The sequence below is a fragment of the Mastigoproctus giganteus genome, chromosome 12 (genome assembly GCF_048544385.1).
Source record: "Mastigoproctus giganteus isolate SK-2022 chromosome 12, ASM4854438v1, whole genome shotgun sequence".
Taxonomy (NCBI): domain Eukaryota; kingdom Metazoa; phylum Arthropoda; class Arachnida; order Uropygi; family Thelyphonidae; genus Mastigoproctus; species Mastigoproctus giganteus.
Genome location: NC_143586.1, coordinates 91280695 through 91300683, shown reverse-complemented (window position 1 = coordinate 91300683; position 19989 = coordinate 91280695). Strand labels below are relative to the sequence as shown.

The 19989-nt window shown below is 37.7% G+C and overlaps 1 protein-coding gene across 1 annotated transcript in view; it reads left to right on the top strand.

Moving 5' to 3' along the window:
• LOC150077269 (uncharacterized) overlaps positions 1-19989 on the top strand; it is a 114975-nt gene that overhangs the window by 57257 nt on the left and 37729 nt on the right. Inside the window, exon 4 of the mRNA XM_090386294.1 lies at positions 14046-14165. Within this exon, the coding sequence (XP_090242420.1) occupies positions 14046-14165 (120 nt within the window). The remainder of the gene's footprint in view (positions 1-14045; positions 14166-19989) is intronic.

Sequence of the window (19989 nt, the reverse complement as noted above, 5' to 3'; positions counted from 1 at the left end):
GGTTTTCTCTTTCGCTCTCGGCGTTACTTTTCTTCCAAACAGCTGCTCACTCTGTATAAATCGCAAATCCGCCCTGCCATGGAATATTGTTCCCACATCTGGGGAGGTGACCCCAAAACCTCTCTCAGGCTTCTTGATTCCATTCAGAAGAGGGCAGTTAGGTTAATTAATGATTCATCTCTAACAGAGTCTCTCCACTCTCTCTCTCATAGATGTACTGTTTCTGCTGCATGCCTCTTCTACAGATACTTCCATGGGCACTGTTCTTCTCAATTGGCGTCTATAATTCCCACTCTCTCTTTCAAAACAGTCCGCACACGTGCCGCCACCAGCCAACATCCATCTACTGTCCAACTTCAAACTCACAAAACCAACTTTTCATCTTCCTTGTTTATTCATTCAATTGCTGTTTTCTGGAACAACCTTCCTTCATACGTATTTCCTGAAAATTACAGTCTACAGAAGTTCAAGTCCAATGTCAACAAATATCTTCTTTCGTCTTCTCAACCTCCAACCCAAGCATGGTACTAAGTACTATAGGTTCTAATACCTCTCGTGTTTGGGGTTTACATAAAAAAAAAAAATATATATATATATATATATATATATACAAATTCTGACGAGGTAACCTTTTTATAAGTTACCAAAATCTAAATTTTTTTGTAAATTGAAAATTTTCCTGGTGCATTATATAACCTTTGACATTTATGTGCCTTAAAAAAAAAAAAATCAAACAAAACCCTATACACCTTTTGTTACATTACACTGCCAATAGCAACAATCTTGGTATGGGCAGGACACAAACCATCTCTATCAGATAACGCCTGTAACCCCAGGAGTTCACATCTGGTGAGTATGGGCTTGGCACACCCATGGTCCTGAGCTTGATATTATCATTCTTCTCCTTTTTGGTGATTCCCTTCTACTGACTCTTTCTGATTTCTTGATTTTTTTTTTTTTTTTTTGTTGGCTAGTGCAGCATTAAGCCTGAGGCTTCCTTGCACCATATGGCTAATAATAATAGTAACAATCTACAACTGGCAGTCTAATCTGCGCAGGAATTGCAAAGAGGAAGTTGTTCTAGCTCACTCCACATTGGACACAGTCATCTGACGCATGCTTTTCTGCTGACCATCCTATCTGTGAGATTATGACACCATTTTAATGTTGAAACACGTCCTTATTGACTGTCCTAGATTTTTAAATGCACACCGTTTATGTTTTAGTGCTTTTAACCACCAGACTGAACTTTATGCACTCAGTCAGATTTTAACCGACAAAGACAATATGTCCGAAATTTTTAACTTTTTAAAACTCACAACCCTTTATACTCTTATATAAATGTTTTTAAAAATAACTAAATGCACAAGGCATAATACGTTAAGAGTTTATTTCTATATAATATTGGTGTAAATACACCATAGACAACTCTTAAGAAACTATGAAGTAGTTGTTGTAGTAGGCATCATTTGTTCTGTTTCTCATATTGTGCTCTTCCTTCACAACGAGTTGCCATGATATTGCACTACTTCACTAATAGAGAAGACTATTGTTACTTATTGTCAATGAGTACCATAGACATCCAGATGGCACCGTTTCAAGGCTATTGTGAATTTAATGTGAAAAAAAAACCCATTGGACCAAATCATTGGAATGATGCCTACTACAACTACTTTGTAGTTTCTTAAGAGTTGTCTATGGTGTATTTACAACGATATTATATAGAAATAAATGTTTTTAGTATGAATCACATATATTTCTCTTTTAACTGAATTTATTTTTATCTAAATTTACTTGTCTTCTAGCCTTTTGTATATACTGATATATTATTTTTAATCAAACAAATGAATTATAAAATCCAAACCTAAATCATGAAAAATCTTAATTCAGATGATCATTTCAAAGCTATTTGTGAATTTCATGTGAAAAATAACCCATTGGACCAGGTCTATTAAACCAAACAAATGAGTTATAAAATTTAAACCTATATCATGGAACTGTTTTGATGAGAGCCTAAGAGATCTACATTTTTATCAAGAAAACTGAATTTTGTAATAAATGAAAAAAACACAGGTTTTTTTTTTTCCCTTCTCCAAATAACTAAAACCAGTACTTAAGATGAACCTCATCTCCAACCAAACTGCACAGAAGAGGTGGCTCTCCCCACCTTTTCAGAAACTTATCAGACCCTAAACGCCATTTTTCCAACTGTAAGAACCTTTGCATGGAAGCAGACATTGTTTCAAGTCCCAAAGATATCCCCTAAAGGTCCCAAACCTTTTCCGTTTTCGAAGCTTCCACACATGATATTTTGCCTCTGTAATTAAAAATATCGTGAACATTTTTTTCTTGCCCAAGGGATGATCGAATTGCAAGTAAATTACCTCCTCTAGTGTGAACTGTCTTATCTTCAAAAATCTATAAATTCTTTTCCAAACTTCCTGCGCGAATCGACAGTAATAAAATAAATGGTGCACTGTTTCAATTTCGGTACAAAATTCGCATAATCTGTTGCCTGTTTGACTAAATCTATACGTAATATCGTTCACTGGTATATTTCCCTAACCAACCCTCTACGAAAAATCAATACGCGATGGGTAGTTTCCGCCAATTGTTAGATTTTTAAAAAACAATTGCGCATTATGGTTTCCTAAATTTGGCTTTTCTGGATTTTCTGAGTTAAACAGTGCCCAGTAGAGTCGTTTTAAACCACCCTTAAAAGGATCTATATCTTTCTCCCTTAACTGCATGCACATATCCTGAATTTTTTTGTAATATATAGGAATCGTCTGCTTTTGGCCCTAGATAATTGCCGCCTTTAATTAAGGCTGTATTAAATCCCATAAAATATTTTATCAGTACCGCTACTAAATGGTTAGATTGCACCATATTAGCCACATCCAGCAGTCTCTTACAGCTACACCTCAAATTAATTTTTGGAATACTTATTCCCCCATCTTTTCACGGTAAAAATAAAAATTTCTGCGCTATCTCTTGCCGTTTTCCTCCCCATAAAAACTGAAATGTTGGAACGTAAAATCGTCTCATTGTCCTAGCTTTGATTCCTGTTATAAACACCGTGTATAAGGTTATAGGAAGAATCATGGTTCTGACAGTAATGGATTTGTTCTCAAAAGAAAATTGTCCCACTTCCCACTCTTTTAAACTTTCCCGTATTTTAATGGTGAGCCCTCCTATGGGTAGCATGGGACTTTCTCTAAATGGAACTTCCAATATTTGGATCGATTTATCCGACTCCACTTCTCGTTGTGGTAAAGGCCGATGTACCCATTCCCCTAGCAATTTGATCCTAGGCTTGTCTTCATTTAAGTTTAACCCCGGCTTCTTACCAAAAGAAGTAACGAGTGACATAAATTCTTCCACCGCATAACTCGTAGTGAGAGTGGCAGTAACATCATCTGCATACACAATACATTTACACTGCTCTGCTGACTTTGGCAACGGTATCCCCTGAATGGCCTCAGTTCTGTCTATTCTTCCCAGTAGTGGTTCCAGTGCGAACGTAAATAACAAAGGACTAAGTGGACATCCTTGTTTTACTCCCCTATCAATTTTAATGTTTTTCGAAATTTCTCCATTTATCAAATGTCGTGTGCTACTACGTGTATATATATTTCTCAGGACTGTAAACAACTGAGATCCTATGTTCGTATCTTTAATTATAGAGAAAAGGTAGTCGTGGTCGATTCTATCGAAAGCCTTTTCTAGGTCGATTGCCACTAATGCTAAATTGTAACTCTTTCTTTTCCGATATTCTAATATATCTTTTAATAGCCAAAGGTTATATTCTATCCGCCGGTGTACCATAGCACTGTATGCTTCTAACTACCTGGGTTACGTCACGTTTTAACTTAGTTGTCAAAATCTTTGCAAATATTTTGTAGTCACAATTAGCCAACGTTATAGGTCTCCAGTTAGCAATTTTCGTTAAATCCCGTCCATGCTTCGGAATGAAAGTAGTATAGGCATTTAAAAAGCCTTCGAGTACAAACCCCTTCCTGAAAAAATTTGTTAAAGACGGCCAGAAGAATAGGCGCTAACAAGTTCCAAAATTTCTTATAAAATTCAACCCCTAAACCATCCGGTCCCGGCACGCGTCGTAATTTACATGATTTTAGAGCCACAGTTAGATCCCCATAATTATTTCCCTGTCCTGTAATGCTTTTTGCTCGGGTGTGAATTGTCCAATCATCCAAATGGAATTGTCTCTCTTTTTTCTGCAAAGCAAGCTCTTTTTCATAGTAATTTACAAAACTATTCATAATAGTTAGCGTTGTTGAATGTGTGTTGTCATCGTCTTTAATTTCCTGAACCGTTTTGGCTAAATTATTTAGCCTTAGTCTTCTTTGGTAAAACGCAGCTGAAGGACTATCAGCCTCCCTAAATTTCAGCTGTATTTTTTGTGCCTTTTCTTTCTCTTCTTCCAATATTATACCGTCAATAATCGCTTGTACTTCCGCTGTTGCCCTTTCATCCCCGCACCGTTCGTAAATTCTTTTTTCTTGTAAGAGATCTTTCAGTCTATTTCTGCGTTGTTCGTTTCTTTCCTTAATTTTGGAGTAATAAAATGATTTAGCACTTTCTTTAATTTTCGCCAATATTTCCCACTCATTTCCACCTTGCTCTACTATATTTTTAATAACTGTTGTAAAGTCCCAGTCCTCTCTCTCCAGAACTGCTGGGTTGAGCTTCCAGTAGCCTTTACCCAGACTAACGTTCGTAAATAAATCTCCCTTCCACATTACTGCCATGTGATCTGAAACTTGTCGACCTCCTGCAAATTTCACATGCCGTATCATTGTTATCTTGTCCTTCAACTGACTTGTTGTATAAATGCGATCTATCCTAGTGCCTATATTATTGGCTATGCTCGTGGCCGCTCGTTTCCCCGGATTTTTTTCCCTCCAGTTGTCTGCCAAGTCCAATTTAGTACAAACCTCGATTAATTCACGAACCCCCCCTGTACCATGATGCGGGGTCGCCGCTAGAATTTTGTCCATAATGGGGTCAGGAACGCAGTTCCAGTCCCCTGCCATTATAACCCACTGCACCCCCCTCATATAGTTGCCCAGCCCCTGAAACAGTTTTCCTTTCTAAAGTGGAATTTGGACTGTAGACACAGATTAGTCTAATTGTGCGCCCCCATAACTCCAATCCACTGCCACAACCCGACCTTCTGTATCCCTACCTGCCAGTCGTACAGTCCCTAAAATTGGAGGAACCACTACTATTCCCACCCCTGTGGATCGATTTGTCCCAAAACTCCAAAATCCTAACAACCGATATCTGTTTTGAAACTGCTGGATGTCTGCTAAACTTGCGAAGTGGGTTTCTTGTAGAAACCAAATCTTCACCCCCATGTTCATCATAATTTGCCATATCATCCTTTGTTTGTTAATCGCGCTCAGACCCTGTACATTTAACGACATAAATGTTATTCCGGACATTATGAGCAGAACTTTACTAGAACTTCTGCTAAGACATTCCTATGTTTGGCATTTAACTTTAACTTGTTACTGGTGAGCAACACGGTGAGATCTCCAACATTCTTGTTTTTAATATTGGAAATAACGAAATCGCCCCAATTGAACTGAATATTAACTACTTGACCCTCCTCGTTTTCATTCCAAAGAAAATTCGGTTCTCCTCGAGTTTTAACAATTTCCGCCAAGCTTCGCCTATATTCCCTGTATTCTTTTGTGTTTCCTACTACATTTAACCATTCTATTCCTTCGTATTCCCTCGTTTATATGCCATCTGAATCCGAATCAGACCCCGAATGTGTTTTGCAATCTTTCTTACCACCTGAAAAAATTGATACCTCTTCCCCCTCTATTTGTTTTATTTCGGTCTCTTCTTGAATTTCCTCTGTTCCCCCTTTTGCTCTTTTAGTTTTACCGCTTATTTCTTCCTTCTACCCCCACTTATGTACATTTTGTACTGTATTTTCCGCATCCATATCCTCGGTTAGTTCTACGTGTTCCAATTGTGTTACCGACATATCGTACGCTATTTTAAACGTTGGTGTGATTTCTTTAATCTGCGTCTCACCCCTCTGCGCTACTATAGTTTCCACGCTCTCAGCGTTAGGTATATCTTTTGGCGGCTCGCTTGCTTTCTGCTGTCCTCCCCCACCAGCAACTCTTTCGGCAAACGTGCGTTCCGGGCATTGAATGAATTTATGCATGGAAGCTCCGCATTTTTTACAATTATTAAGGCAGTTGGCCGTAATATGACCGGTGCCATTACAATTAAAACAACGTGATTTTTGGCATTCTGCTCCCAAATGGTCTTTACCTCCACACCTCAAGCAAACTTTCTGAACTTCTGGGTGATTTATTAATAACCTGTGACCCATCAAATCGATGATGTTTGGCACGGGCATTTTCATGTCAATATGAATTTGCACCATACCTGTTTCTACGCCTGGCCATTCCTCATATTCTTTCCTGTGAATCATAACAACCTTACCAAACTTGTTAAAAAAACTCTCCACAGGATTATTAGACATTTCTACCGGAAACCTGTCAATAGTAACCAATTTGCACAGGTTTGATCATTACGTTTCTAATAGAAAACACTTTCAAAACCTTTTCTCTTGCCTCTGTTGTTTTCAAGACCAACTGATATTTCTGCCTCAGTAATTGGAGTTAATCCTTTTATCTCGTGAACCGAAACAACCTGAGTCACTCCCGCATTACCTCTCTAATTGGACAAACCTCTGTAGTCTGAAATTCCACTGTTCTTTTGGCCGACCGGGCTAGCCGAGTGGGTAAAGTACCTGCCCGGCAACCCAAAGGTCGCAGGTTCGATTCCCGCCTCGGGCTTGGATCAAAGTACTGCAAAAAAAACCTTGGGAGGTGCAATATGGCCACAGAAGCCGATGCGCCAACAACTACCAAATCAAAAAAAAAAAATCCACTGTTCTTTCTCTAAAAAAAAACTGTGCCATAATTAATCTCGGTTCCTTAAGGAAAATGAATAGTTAAAAAATCCCGTGTAATGCTTGACACCAGCAAAACGAAAAAAGAAAATACCTAACTTGGCACAAATAAATTTCAAAGAAAATGTAAAACAAAAGAAAATCACTTAATACCCTCCTAAAGGAGGTTCCCCACAACGGGGTAACCTCAGCTGAAAGGACCGCCGCTAACCTCTTGATACGATCAAACACTTTCCTCAAACTTCAAAAGGAGTAGAACACCAATGAACGAAACAATTCACAAACTAGCCTCTAGACATGTTTCAAGGCTATTGTGAATTTAATGTGAAAAAAAACCCATTGGACCAGATCAAACAAATGAATTATAAAATTCAAACCATTTGTCCCTATTAGACTTAGAAAAGGATAGACAGGATAGGAAGGGGTGAGGGGTTATGCTATTAGTTAAGAAACACATAAAAACCAAGGAAGTGAAGCCAGTCGACATCGCTGGACAGTGCAGTGTTGAGTCGGTTTGGTGTGACATAAGCATTGGGAGATCAAAATTGAGAGTAGGAGTGTGCTATAGGCCTAATGACTCTGATGAGTATAATAAGAAACTGTACAGGGAAATAGAGTGGGCCAGTAAATCAGAGAGTCTTATAATGGGAGATTTTAATTTCCCAGATATTGACTGGAATTTGGGGGCTGGTCACTCACACACTAGCAGGGCTTTTGTGGATTTATTGGATGATTGTTTTCTACATCAGCATGTTCGGGAGGCAACTAGAGGGAGTAATACTCTTGATTTGATTATCAGCAGTGATTCTTCATGCATTAAGAATCTGCAGATAAATGAACCACTAGGTGGCAGTGATCACAGTGTGCTGAAGTGGGATTTACTCAAAGAGGTAACTACCATTAGGGGTAAAGGGAAGGGTTATTGCTTCCGTAAAGGCGACTATGATGGACTGAGACAGTATTTAAATTCTATACAGTGGGACCAACTGATGATGTTACCAACAGCAAATTCAAAATGGGAAGCATTCAAAGAACTTATCTTGGAAGCTACTAGGCTTTACATACCAACTAAGAAATATTGTTCAAGGTTTAGGCCAAAATGGATGTCAGATGAACTAATGAGGCATATGGCAGAGAAGAAAAATGCATGGGATACTTACAAATTAACACATGACACAGAAGCCTATGATAGATACAAGTTGATCTGTAACCAAGTTACAAAGGAGGTTAGGCAGGGGAAGGCAGATTACGAGAAATCCTTGGCAAGGGATGCAAAGAAAAACAGCAAAGAGTTCTTTACTTATGTAAACTCTAGAAGGAAGGGAATGAATCAGATTGGTCCACTTGATATTGATGGGTCAACTGTTGATGATCCTGCTCAGGTAGCTAACAAACTAAATGAATATTTTGCATCGACATTCACACATGAGGAGTTATTCAGCGAGGGGAATGCCAGAGGTGTATTCAACTCTAGCAGTAAGCTACAGAATCTTGAAATAACTGGGAGTAAAGTGGAGGAGAAACTGTTGAAGATTTAGGCCTAAATCTTCAACAGTTTTGTTCAAGCTTTGTTCAAGGTTTAGGCCTAAATGGTGGTCAAATGAACAAATGAGACTCGTAACAGAGAAGAAAAATGCATGGGATGCATATAAATTATCAAGCGACTCAGAAGCCTATGGCAGATATAAGTTAATCTGTAATCAGGTCACAAAGGAGGTTCGGCAGGCGAAGGCAGATTACGAGAAATCCTTGGCAAAAGATGCTAAGAAAAACAGCAAGGATTTCTTTACTTATATAAACTCTAAAAGGAAGGGGATTGGTCCACTTGACATCGATGGTTCGACTGTTGATGATCCTGCTCAGATAGCAAACAAACTGAATGAGTATTTTGCATCTACATTCACACATGAGGAGTTATTAAGGTTTGAAAATGGCAGAAGGTTATCAAACTGTAGCAGGGTGCTTAATGATCTTGTAATAACTGAGAGCAAAGTGGAAGAGAAATTTTTGAAGTTAAACGTAAGAAAAGCACCTGGGGTGGATGGGATCTATCCAGTTATATTAAAGGAGGCGGCAAAGCAACTAAGCAAACCCTTAGCCATAATTATGAGAGCATCCTTGGACTCGGGGGAGGTTCCCACGGACTGGAGATGTGCAAATGTATCCCCAATTCACAAAGGGGGATCGAAGGGTGACATGAGTAATTACAGACCAGTTAGTTTAACTTCTGTTCCGGGTAAAATAATGGAGTCGCTGGTTAAAGATGCATTGCAGGATCATCTAGACAAGACTGCAGCAATAACTCAGACACAGCATGGGTTTGTTAAGGGAAAGTCTTGTCTGACAAATTTGATAGGATATTATGATGTGGTTACAAAGGAACTGGATGCAAAAAATAATTTTGATATCATATATTTGGATTTCAGGAAAGCTTTTGACACTGTTGCGCATGGAAGACTATTGTACAAATTGGAGCAGAATGGTATTAAGGGTAAGTTGCTACAATGGATAAAAGGATGGTTAAGTGGGAGAAGACAGAGGGTGGTAATCAATGGGTGCTGCCCTTCTTGGACTAATGTTATTAGTGGAGTCCCACAGGGTTCGGTGTTAGGTCCACTGTTGTTTTGTATATTTATCAATGATATTGATGAAGGTATATCAGGCTTAATGTCGAAGTTTGCAGATGATACAAAGGTTGGCAGGGTTGTTAATGACAGTAATGGCAGTGTGCTACTGCAACAGGATCTAGATAATTTGGGCAGATGGGCTAAGAAGTGGCAACTGAAGTTTAACTTTGACAAATGCAAAGTACTGCATATGGGTAGAAGTAACCCCAGAGAAACGTACCAACTGTGTGGTACTACACTTAAGGTGGTAGAAAATGAAAAAGACCTGGGAGTAATTGTGCAGTCAGATATGAAGTTCTCTGAGCAATGGAGACAGGCTGCCAGGGCAGGTCATGGGGGTTTTGTCAATGATATATAGGAATTTTGCTAGCAGGGAAAAGGTGATTATCCCTCTGTATAAGGCAATGGTCAGGCCATGCCTTGAGTACTGCGTACAGGTCTGGAGGCCTCATTTTAGGAAGGATGCAGATTTACTTGAGCGTGTACAGAGAAGGGCAACAAGATTGGTGAGGGGAATGAAGGGATCCTCTTACCAAGAGAGGCTTAAGTTCTGCAAATTGCAGTGGCTGGAGACTAGGCACCTGCGCCGTGATCTGATTGAGGTTTATAAGGCCTTGAATGGGATGAGCACGCTGAATTCTGATGGGATCCTTCCACTTGTTCAGATTACGAACCTAAGGGAGCATAAATTCAAATTAAGAAAAGACAGATGTAGAATAGATGTGCGGAAATTTGCCTTTAGCTGGCGGGTGGTTAATTGCTGGAACAAACTTCCATCTGTCGTTGTGGAAGTTGATAGGTTGAATAAATTTAAGGAGGAACTGGACAGGCATTTGGAGGGAATGGTGTGTTTTTTTTTTTTTTTTTTTTTGGCTGATGCTGCATAAGCTCATACATTTGCTTTCTTGCATCACATGCCACTACTACTACTACCTAACCAAACGAACCCAAACCCACTGTATAAAATTTAAATACTGTCTCAGACCACTGTAGTGGCTTTTGCAAAAGCAAAAACCCTTCCCTTTATCCCTGATGTTAGTTACCTCTTTGAGTAAATTCCACTTCAGCACACTGTGATCACTGCGACCTAGTGGTTCCTTTATCTGCAGATTCTCGATGTATGAAGAATCACTACCGATAATCAGATCAAGATTATTACTCCCTCTAGTTGCCTCTCAAACATGCTGATGTAGAAAACAATCATCCGATAAATCCACAAAAGCCTTGCTAGTGTGTGAGTGACCAACCTACAAATTCCAGTCAATATCCGGGAAATTAAAATCCCCCATTATAAGACTCTCTGATTTACTGGCCCACTCTATTTCCCTTTACAGTTTCTTATTATACTCATCAGAGTCATTAGGCCTATAACACACTCCTACTCTCAATTTTGATCTCCCAATGCTTATGTCACACCAAACTGATTCCACACTGCACTGTCCAGCGATGTCCACTGGCTTCACTTCCTTGGATTTTATGTGTTTCTTAACTAATAGCATAACCCCTCCTCCCTTTCTATCCTGTCTATCCTTTCTGTAGACGTTGTACTCCCCAAATTCCAGTTCTGAATTCCTTATATCTGTGTGACACCACGTCTCTGATATCTCAACAATATCTGCCTTTGATGTTTTGAGCAATACCTCAAATTCATCAAATTTATTTACTAAACTCCTAGCATTGGTGTACATGCAAGTATACATGCACCTGTTTCTATTTTTAGCTACCCTAACACAACCTATGTGTTTACTTGTACCGCAATGACACCCAGTAGTCTCTGAAATATCCTGCATCTTGTTTTTCAGGCTTCTGCTCCTTCCAATAGAAGCAGTGCAAGAATCTCTTTCACCTCTGCCAGTGGCTACTGTTAATCTATTAGTCTTTGTCTCCCCCCAAGCTAGCAGTTTTCCGACCCACCTAACACTGCCTCGATAGCATCAGCAAATATTCTTGCGCCCTTTCTATTTAAGGGTATCCCATCCCTGTAGAAGCAGTCTCTCCTGTTAACAAGTACAGTCCAGGCTGAAAAAAATTCTTCCACTTGAGCCTTGCACAATCTTTCCAGGGCCGAATTGATCGACAAGGCTCTCATCATATACTCCCTCCTATCGTGTCTGTGCAGAATTGCAGACACTTTCAAAGTCAACCCTAATTCACGGCTTTTTTTCAACAGTGACCTGTATTTGTTAAGTAATTCTGCCGGTCTCCTACTCTTAATATCGTTAGTGCCAACATGTACAACTATATCACCTTTTTTGATAGAGGTGTGTAAAGCCTTGAATGGTTTGAGCATGCTCAATGCCAATGGAAGATGTGTGAAATTTGCCTTTAGCCAGCGGGTAGTTGGTTGATGGAACAGACTTCCATCCCTTGTTGTGGAAGTTGATGGCCTAAATAAATTTAAGGCTCAGCTGGACAGGTATTTTGAACGAACGGAGGGGTGAAATGTGAGTGGTTTTTTTTTTTTTATTTTTGTCTGATGCTGCAGAAGCTTGCTTTCTTGCATCATATGCCTCTGCTAATGCTAAAACAAAAAAAAAAAAAAAAAAATCACCTCATCAGCCCTTGCATGCCGACTAGTACACTTCATCAAACATCCACGCCGAAAACACTTGTATTCCGAAGCTATCAGATTCACACTCATACACCATTCAATTACATGTTACATCTATCATTTTGCTCATCATAACCGAAGTAGCAGAGAAGTACGACAACGACTAAACAACAGCATGATAATTTCGCATTTCCTGCTAAAATCTGAATTTACATCCAATCAAGCAATCAGAAACACAAAATGAGGTAAATTATGGATTCCCACTAATCATCCAATCACAGAACTCAACCGAACAATCACCCTGTTCTTCCAACACGCTCAGAACGGAGAAACAGTGAATACAAGTGTTCAGCCAGAATAAAATGTACTGTTTTTAGCAAGGCAATATACAGAATTCAGGGGATCTTCAAAAGATTTATATGAAAATGACAATGGTAACTTTTTAAAACTTACTGAAACAATTGCTAATTTTGATTCAGTTATGGCAGAACATATTCACCGTATTCAGAAAGTGGAATGAAAAAATATCGTGCATTATTTTGGTGATCAAATACAAAATTAAATTATTGAAATAATTTCACAAAATATTGAAGATAAAATACTAGAAATGATTAGAGAAGCTAGATATTTTGCTGTGATTTTATTATAATTGCTGAAGGCAAAAATAAACATGTGGATACAAGGAATCGTTCGAAATCAATAGCATTTAAAAATAACATCTTATAAGTTTCTTTGTTTAATTATAATTTGGTATGATATTTTAAATAAAATTAATCTGGGAAGTAAAATGCTAAAAAAAAAAAAAAAAAAAAAAGGAGATTCTGATACACACGAAGCTCTTGAATGTCTACAAAATATCATGGAATTGTTAAAGAAAACAGAACAAAGGAAGCAGTCCAAAGAATTCTTGATTTGTTAAATAGTATGTCTATTATCATTGGCATTGAAGCTTCGTTTCCAGAAGTAAGCATTGTAAGGAAAGGATTGAAAAAATGTCATTTTGATATGAAAGTAGAAATTAAGCTATTCAGGTTCAGCTATAAATTTTCAAATTAATTTTTCTTTCAAATTATGGACACAATTTTCTCGTTAACTGAAAGGGTTAGAAATATGAAAGAACATGTAGAAATATTTAAAATGTTTCATAACATTTCTGAATTAAAAAAAAATGATCAGATGATGATTTATTGAATCATTGCAAAGGTTTACATATTAAGTTAAGTGACATTGATATAATGAGTCCGATGTTGATGGTTTAGCCTTATCTGAAGAACTTAGTACTTCAAATTTATATTAAAGACAATATTATTCCATTTGAAGGTTTACATTATATTTTTTAAAAACGATTTTACAGATACTTTTCCAAATGTAGCAGATGCATTAAGAATTTTTCTAACTTTACCAGTTTCAGTTGCCTCAAGGGAATAAGAGTTTTTCAAAATTAAAATTTACGATCGATGATGTCTGCACAACGAATCTCTAATTTTTGCAATAATTTTATTAGAAAATGATCTTTTGGAACAAATAAACATAAATGAATTAATTAATAAATTTGCACATCTTAAAGCAAGGAAACAAATTTGTATAATTTTCCTTTTATTTTATTAGTACGATTAACTATGATTTAGAATTTAATGATTTTGTTAATTTTGTTTGTTGTTTCATTATATTACATGTGAGGTATGTTGTAATTCTTTTCTTTTTCAATAAATTAGTAATACTTATTTACACATTTTTATATTTTAATCCAAATATTTTCGGGCGGCAAATTTGATTTCGCTTACTGGTGGCACATAAGGTCGCAGCGGCCCTGTGTACAGCCTGTAATATATAAATGTGTGTGTGTGTGTGTGTGTGTGTGTATATATATATATATATATATATATCTTTTTTTTTTTAACAGAATAGATTTTCTTGTTGTCCACAGTAGTGCAATATATCCTGGATTAATCCTGTGTTTGGAAGAAAATCAACCTGAAGTTAAATCGCTAATGATGTTAAATCCGTGCACTTTCCGTCTCATGTAAGTTAGTGTTATTAAGTAATACATTTAATCATGATAGTTCCACTGAATTAGGACTGAATAGAAAAGAGCCCTGAAATAATAATAAAAAGGGGAGTAAGTTTTATAATTTCTGATGGAAAAAAGTTAAAACTGTGGACATGAAATGGAGAAAAGTATATGGACCAAAAGCAGCTGCCTGTTTAATTACAAACAGAATAGGGCACCATCTCACAGTACCCATATAAATTAATAATAATTTTAGCATGAATTTTACAATTATTCTTCAGATATTTTTAACATTACCAGATCTTTCTATAAGCATAGCAAAATTCAGTGACCATTACTTTAGTCAAAAATGAAATCATGAGTATAAAGAAGGTAAGTAGATCAATAAATTTTCAGTGACCAGTAGTAATAACACAGAATCAACTCATCTAAGTAGCGTCACAAAATGAGAGATCATTACCATTGTGAAAATCTTTCTTTTCTATTGCATGATGATTGTGCCAAACAAAGTAACTACCAACTACAGAATATGCAGACTTCATATCAAATTGCAGTATTCTTAAAAAATAAAATAAATAATCTCCAACATCGGCATATAAGTTCTAAATCTTGCTACTGGGGTGGTAAATAAATGTTTCCTCACTATAGTATTTCTCAGCTGTTGATTTGCAAGCATCTACGGATTTGCCCCTTGACATGGGCACCTGTACATGGTGAGGGGACCTCCCAGTGATGCTGCTGACCTCCAGTTTAGCATCACTAGGATCCAACGCCCAGAGCCTAGGTTCCAGGCTAACATCGATGGAAATCTGGTGTGTTTGCTGTGCCCTGTGACCCGTGAAAATTCAGGAAGGGGGAATCCTGGTGGTTGAGGGGCCCATCTTCAATACACCACTTTGGCCCCTGCTTCGACAAGACAGCGGTCCTGGATGGCTAAGCTAAGATCAGTCGGCTAGTGGGTTCGTCTGCAAGGGTCAACCATGTCAACGCCATGCCCTTACCCTAATGGTCCAAGGGACAGGATTCAAACTGGCGGCAGGTATGGTGTCTGGGTAGCCCTGGCATTCCACTCCCGAGCACATTTATTGCTTGCCGGGTAGAGAGCTTTCCTTTGGGCTCCATGGTTGGTGGAGAGTCCGAGCACTGAACCACATTAAAAACCATTATGAATCCTGATAAACTCATTTCTTCAGTGCCCGCAACACAGTCCCTATCTGAAAAAAGAGACAATAAAACAGAAAATACTAATGCAGCTAAGAGAATTCGAACTGTAGTACCATCAGGGCCATTAAACGAGTGCGTTCTGGCAACCTTTTGGTCGAAGCTTCCAGCGCAAAACAAGTGGCAAAAATCCAGAACTCTACATCCATAGGGGGAATACCTATCACTATAACCTGAATTCTTCATGAGGTGTTATATCAGACTGGGACCTTCTTCATGTCTCCGAAGAAGAGATCTGCTCTGAATTGAAAGACCAAGGAGTGACAGCTGTCAAGAGAATATCGATACGAAAGGATGGGAATCTCATCCCTACCCGAGTTCTTATCCTCACATTCAACACCCCACGGCCTCCAAGTTCTATCAAGGCAGGCTATCTAAACTGCCCAGTGAGGATTTACATTCCAAACCCACTGAGGTGTTTTAGATGCCAAAATTATGGCCACTCACAAACAGCTTGTCATGGTAACCCTGCCTGTGCTCTATGTGGTGCTAAAGACCACAAGAGCAAGGAATGTTCAGCCTCAAAACTGGACCCCGAGTGCAGCGAGTGATCATAGCGATATTTCCAAAGTGATTTGAAAGCGTCTTTTTCTCTAAGCGACGGATTATAGAGATTGTTAAAGCCCTTCCTTTATAAAGTTATTTAATTTTTCCTTTTTCTAAATAAAGAAGTAAGCTTTGTATCAGGGAAGGAAAGACACCTTTCTTTTGTATATTTATATATATAACCAATTTCTCTAACACACTAACCACTAATCTCTTATCGCTTGGTCACTGGTGGCACCGCTTCTGCCTCCACGTGGCTGGGCTGGTAATCTGAGTATAATTCAGTACTCAGGGTGAAAAGGAGCAATTATGGATCCATTAATATCACCGACTGTAGAGCCTACGTATTCGCATGAACTTGAGTCATCTCAAGCAAAAATAATCAAAAAAGATGATTCTTCACATGACCGGCTTGCTTTTCTAATTTTACACTCGTTATCAACGAAACCTCTTAGTAGCTTATCGCCATTTCTTGTGCAGAAAAGCAGAGGCTGTAGCAGGTACCCCAAAATTGTCAAACGCCTTTGCTCAGGAGATCTTATAGAAACTTCCAATCCCAGTCATTCTAGACAGCTCCTGAAGCAAACAACCTTTGGAGGTCTTCCCATTTCTGTAACCCCACACAGAACATTAAACACCTCAAAAGGGGTAATTTCAGAATGGGACCTCCTTAATGTTCCTGATGAAGAAATTGCTGAAGAACTTAAGGCACAACGTGTCATCAGTGCCAAAAGAATAATGACTAAACAGGTTGGTATCCTTACATGTACCAGAAATGTTATCCTTACATTCAACACACCAAATCTTCCTATATCAGTTAAAGCCTTTCCTGTAAGATCCGTCCATATATTCCAAATCCACTCAGATGTTTTAAATGCCAGAAGTATGGTCATTCTCAAACAGCATGTCAGGGTAAGGCCATTTGCCCAATGTGTGGCGCACCAGACCACTCGCAAACTGAATGTTCAGCAGCTAGATCATGTCCCGTTTTAGAAAGTTCAGAAAACATTTCACATTTCGCACGTTTTTTGAGACTGATGCATCGGATAATTGGCCCCTTTGGTTCTCTCTCAAGTCACAGCACTCTCTCTAGTCTGTGATCTTTGCTTCGCAGCTCTAGTCTGGGTAATGATTTCTGTTTAAATACAGTATAATTAACAATGGAATTTATTAAGATTAATAAATATTTTTGATTAATTCATAATACTATACTAAGCTAACAGTTTCCTAATACTGGGCATTGTATTAAGTTTCCTAGTTTTACATTATTCTTTACCCTATCGGTTCGAGATATGTACATTGCGCTATTTCTTATCGATTACAATATGGCAGCTAGTTCAACAATAGCGGCGCGAACACCAGAAGTCCTAACTTCTAAAAATCACTAGTTAAATTCAAAATAAGAATCTAATGAACACTACTAAACCTATTTAATATCTTTGTAAAACACAAATGTAATATGTTAATTATGGAAGAATGCAGTAAAATTATCAAAATACTTATCCGTTTACAGCAGCCAAAAATTCACCAACTGTTCTCTTTCGTGACCATAGTGCTTTCCTAGTAGTTAGTAGTTGTATTTTCTTATCGAGTTACTGAGAGACCCTTACTACAAGTAGTGAGTAAGTTACAGAAAGGAAAATCTCCTTTCTTTTATATATATATTTCTTTCAAATGGTACTAACCCCATCAATTACTAACTGCTTGTTCACTCAGTGACACTACTCCTGAACCGACCGGGCTAGCCGAGTGGGTAGAAGTACCTGCCCGGCAACCCAAAGGTCGTGGGTTCGATTCCCGCCTCGGGCTTGGATCAAAGTACTGCAAAAACCTTGGGAGGTGCAATATGGCCATAGAAGCCGATGCGCCAACAACTACCAAATCAAAAAAAAAAAAAAAAAACTACTCCTGCTTCCTTGTGGTGGGCGTGTAACTTTGGCTGAAAAACAAATGTCTAGTGCCCAAAAGAGCAAAATGGGCACAAACAAATATTCCCCTATGGAAACTAAACTATCAGCAAGGATTACTACAAGTTATAGAACACAAATGCTGCAAAAAGGCCAAAGACTTGAGATCAAAACAGAATTACAACAGATGTATCCAAAATTTCTTATACTGCACTGAAAATCTAGAGAGCATAATTAAAGAGTGAGGCAGAGAAATCTGATGAATTTTTGATATTAGCATTAGCATTAATAGAGGCATATGATGCAAGAAAGAAAGCTTATACAGCATCAGCCAAAAAAAAAAAAAAAACCTTCCCATTTCACCCATCCATTCACTTCCCACTTCTTCCTTGAATTTATTTAGGCTATCAACTTCCACAACCACAGAGGAAGTTTGTTCCAGCAATCAACCACCCACTGGCTAAAGGAAAATTTCTGCACATCTATTTGACAACTGTCTTTCCTCAATTTCAGTTTATGCCCGCTCGGGTTTGTAATCTGAGGAAGAGTCCCATCAGCATTGAGCCTGCTCATTCCATTCAAGGCCTTGTACACCTCATTCAGATCACCTCACAGGTGCCTAGTCTCCAGATGTTGCAATTTGCAGAACTTAAGCCTTTCTTCGTAAGAGCACCCCATTGTTCCCCTCACCAGTCTTTTTGCCCTTCTCTGTATTCGTTGTAGCAACTCTACATCCTTCCTAAAATGAGGCTTCCAGACCTGTAATAATACTAATATTACAGGTCTGGAAGCCTCATTAATAATACTAATATTACAGGTCTGGAAGCCTTTATAATACTCAATATATCATACCAAACAACCTGGCGATATGATGTAGTATTCAGATCAAAGCGAACAGTATTAAATGTGAAGCTGCATTATTGTGGGTTTTAGTTGCATTAAAACTAGGTTTAGATATAAAAAAGAGACAATTTCTTTTAACATCTGATTATAAAATAAATTTACTGTAATATAAATAAGCCAATATTTAATTTTTTTTTGTATAATTACCAAGTATTATTCAGTTCAATTTATTTCTCTACCTCTTGTAGTACAACACTACCTGAGCCTTTGGCTCATCCACGTTACAGTCTCTTATTTATAAATATACATAATAAGAGATAAATACATATACACAAAAACAGACAAAAAAAATCATTCACATGGCCTCAATAAACCATATATACAACATTCAGGTAAGGTTATTATGTACAAAATTTCATCTTCAAAAAAAAAATATATAATAAAATAAACTCTTAAACAAATACAGGCAGTTCTTTCTTTACGAGTTCCCAGGTTTACGAGTTTTTTCTCCCCAAGTATCAAGTATCAACAAAATCGAAAATATGAACATTAATTGCAAAAAATGAATGCTAAACATTCACAAATACCGCATTCCAAACCATGTGCATAGCTATACAGTACAGTGTATCCCGCTTTACGATATTAATCAGTTCCAGAGATACCATCTTATCGTTAAAATATCGTAATGTGAACCTAATAACACATTGTTTTTTGGTAATTCGTTTCAAGATCTTGGAAGTTGAAATTTTTACTGTATAACTAAGCTATTTCTCTATCTCTCTAAAATGTCATATTTAAGGTCACAAGCATGACCTTAAGGCCATATAAAAGGTTGTGAGCGTGGTTTGTAAATTGTATTAGTTACCAATTCAAATCATTAAAAATGCACTGCACTTTCATCATTATCATATTCAATTTTAAATGCCTTTGTGATATTTTTCTAAAGCACATTTCTGGAGGTCACGATCATAAAACAAGAAAAACAATTTGCACTTTCCGGTTTATTGGGCTTTTCTGTTACAGCAAGCAATTATAAATGGGTAGTAAACCCGATCTTCTTGCATTTGCAAAAATACTGATAGCTGGAATTGTGTGGTTTTTTTTTTTTACGTTATTATGGTGAAATGTGTTTCCCCTTTACTGAAATCTTCAATCGTATATAAAACATAAATAAATTTTCAAATCTTCTCTTTATTCCTTTTTTTTTTTTTAAGCTTCGTAAATGTGTTACTCCATGCAAATTGTGTTAGTTTCAATTTGTGTGGGCCGTTAAAAAATGCTAATGCATGCATTTCTGAAGAAGACAACTCCTTGTGCAA